At 53.1% G+C, this 2,463-nt stretch overlaps 1 protein-coding gene across 1 annotated transcript; it reads left to right on the forward strand.

Annotated features, from left to right (window-relative positions):
• Positions 1-740: 740 nt before the first annotated feature.
• On the forward strand, positions 741-1,439 carry LOC104526214 (ribonuclease P protein subunit p25-like protein). Its single transcript, XM_010169598.2, has one exon. The coding sequence runs from the start codon at positions 765-767 to the stop codon at positions 1,323-1,325; it is 561 nt and encodes a 186-aa protein (XP_010167900.1). The 5' UTR covers positions 741-764; the 3' UTR covers positions 1,326-1,439.
• The last annotated feature ends 1,024 nt before the right edge of the window (positions 1,440-2,463 follow it).

Genomic DNA, 2,463 nt, shown 5'->3' on the forward strand with positions numbered 1-2,463 from the left:
GAGGGGCTGCCCTGCACGGATGAGGCAGCATCGGTCAGGATGCCAGAAGAGAGACGGTGCCTTGGCAGAGAAGGGAGCTATGAGACTAGACCTTTTTTTCCTTTCACTTTCCCTCAGAGAAGCCTTTTTTTGTTCATCCCGTGTCTTTCTGTTGTCCTGTTTCTTGCTGGACACGTGTGTCTTGCCTGCAACCCCTGGCTTGCCATCTCCCCTGTGACCTGCACTGTTTATCAAGTACCCAGTCCCTGGCCTTTCACGTAGGCTGGCCGGTTGTGGGGCGTGGAGCTCCACAAGCCTGTTTCTGTAACGTACCCGAGCTGCTGCAGGTGAGCTGTGCGTGGCTTCATCACATGCATATTCTGCTGTGGCTCACAGGGTGAAGCTGTGGATTCTGCTGCTGGTAACTTCAGTTCACACATTCATTCTGTGTTGTTCTCTGAGATACAGCCTGTATTTTTAACTTCATCCTACTTAGGCCCAACCCCGTGCCTTTCACTGCCTGCCTTTCGGGCCCCATGCTGCCCTGTGGCAGCATTCATGCTGTGGGTATGTGCTGAGGAAGACTGGGAAACAAGTGACTTTTCAGGATGAGGAGGGAATTCTTGTTGATCTTTTGGACATGGCTTTTCAGGATCCCCAACTCCAATAGCTCTGAGTGCCCTTTAGAGGAAAGGCGGTAGCTAGTGGTGGTAAGCGTTTCTTTGTGCAGCAATTACAGTGGGAGCTTGTATTAATAGATCTGTTTTCCTTTCCAGCACTGCAGAATGGAGAACTATAAGAAGACCAAAATTGTGGAGAAGCCTTGTCCTCTTCCTTTCACTGACCTGCCTCCTGATATTATTGAAATGAAAGTGAAGGATGGGAGCAAAATCAGAAACCTGATGGGCTATGCCATCAGCAAGATGGAGCTGGACTCGGTAAGGCAGATTCTCTTCACTGGCTCAGGCAAGGCCGTCAGCAAGACTATTACCTGTGTGGAAATCATGAAACGAAGGCTCAAAGAGCTGCACCAGATCACCAAAGTGCTCTTCAAACAGATCGAAGAGATCTGGGAACCCATTGTGCCTGAGGCAGGGCTCGATGCCTTGACAGTGAAGAGAAACATCCCTGCCATATGTGTCCTACTCAGCAAAGACGCCCTTGATCCTCAGGAGCCCGGATACCAGGCTCCGGGCTCTTTTGATGCCTTCTGGATCGAGACACTTAAAGCAGAGTCCCAGAGCCAAATGAAGAGGAAGCAGGGTGGAGGCAGGGGCGCCGGCAGCACGGGCAAGCACCCTCGGTCTGCTGGAGGAGGGCCTGGGGAGTCCTGCGCCAAGTCCTGAGACGCCGACGCCGTGTTTGGGTGTAGTTTGGGGGAGTTAAGGAAACAAGCCAGCTGCTGTAGCTGGAAAACTGCTGCTAAACTCAGGGGCTTGTAGAAGTGTTCGGGGAGGGCAGGAGAAGTTTTAACTGTTTCAAAATGGATGTGATTGTGGCTGTCTGAAACTGTCTTTTGACAAGTTCCCTTGTCGAAGGCCACCAGGCTCTGCTCCGTAGAGTGGGGTTCAGGGAAGACAGGAGTCACCTCTGCTTGAGCAAGGACTGTTGGCATCTTGTCACTGAGCCCCAGCAAAGGGCTGCTCACTGAGCAGGGTTTCGGCTGCTCACTGAGCGGGGTTTTGGCAGCTCACTGAGTGGTGTTTCAGCTGCTCGGGGCAGCGCGGCAGCCCCGGCAGCAGGCGTGCGTGCCAGGTGCCCACTGGTGTGGCAGGTGGAGGTGGCTCTTACTGCGGAGGTGGGACCCCATGTGGATCCCTCAGCTGCCACCCGCAGTTGCCGGAGCTCGTGTGAGCGGACAGTGGGACACGGAGCTGGGACAGTGGGGCAGTGGGCCACTTCTTCTGTGCCTCAGAGTCCATCTGCTGACCCCATCAGGTGGTTTGAATGTAGGACTGCATGGACACAACTCCATCTGTGATTGTGTGTACGTGGTGCCCTTTCTGTCCTCCTTTCACCTCGGTGGAGCTGATGGTTACACCTCTCTCTGCCAAAGTGGCAGGGGGCACCTCACGCCCTAACCTGCCTGAAATCCTGTAGGTTCCCCGGGGTGGTGGTAACGAACGGTAAGCTCCAAAGGACCCTCTTCTTTCCCCTCTCTGCTCCTTTATAACGCACAGAGATGGGTTTAAAATAAAAGTTTCCTTTTCACGTAAGGTGAAATTTGTCATGTCTTCCTCATCCCACTGGAGGTCACCCTGTGAGCGTTGGTGGGGCTGCGGCTGCTGGCCAAAACTCTGCTCTTTCAGCTCTCCTTGAGGAAGGGGGGACCTGCTGCTCCACATTTGTTCCTCATGACTAAACAGACTCTGATGGGAAGCGGGGAGGTTTTCTTTCTGCCTTCGCTGTTCAGCCTGAATATCCAATAAAGGTCAAGGTTGGGTTTTTTTCTGGGAAGCATTTTGCTAATGGTTTTTTTTTTTT

The sequence above is a fragment of the Antrostomus carolinensis genome, unplaced genomic scaffold (genome assembly GCF_000700745.2).
Source record: "Antrostomus carolinensis isolate BGI_N321 unplaced genomic scaffold, ASM70074v2 scaffold37296, whole genome shotgun sequence".
Taxonomy (NCBI): Eukaryota; Metazoa; Chordata; class Aves; order Caprimulgiformes; family Caprimulgidae; genus Antrostomus; species Antrostomus carolinensis.

What these genes read in the sequence shown, in the direction of transcription:
- LOC104526214 (XM_010169598.2), top strand. Translation starts at nt 765, where the DNA reads ATGGAGAACTATAAGAAGACCAAAATTGTGGAGAAGCCTTGTCCTCTT.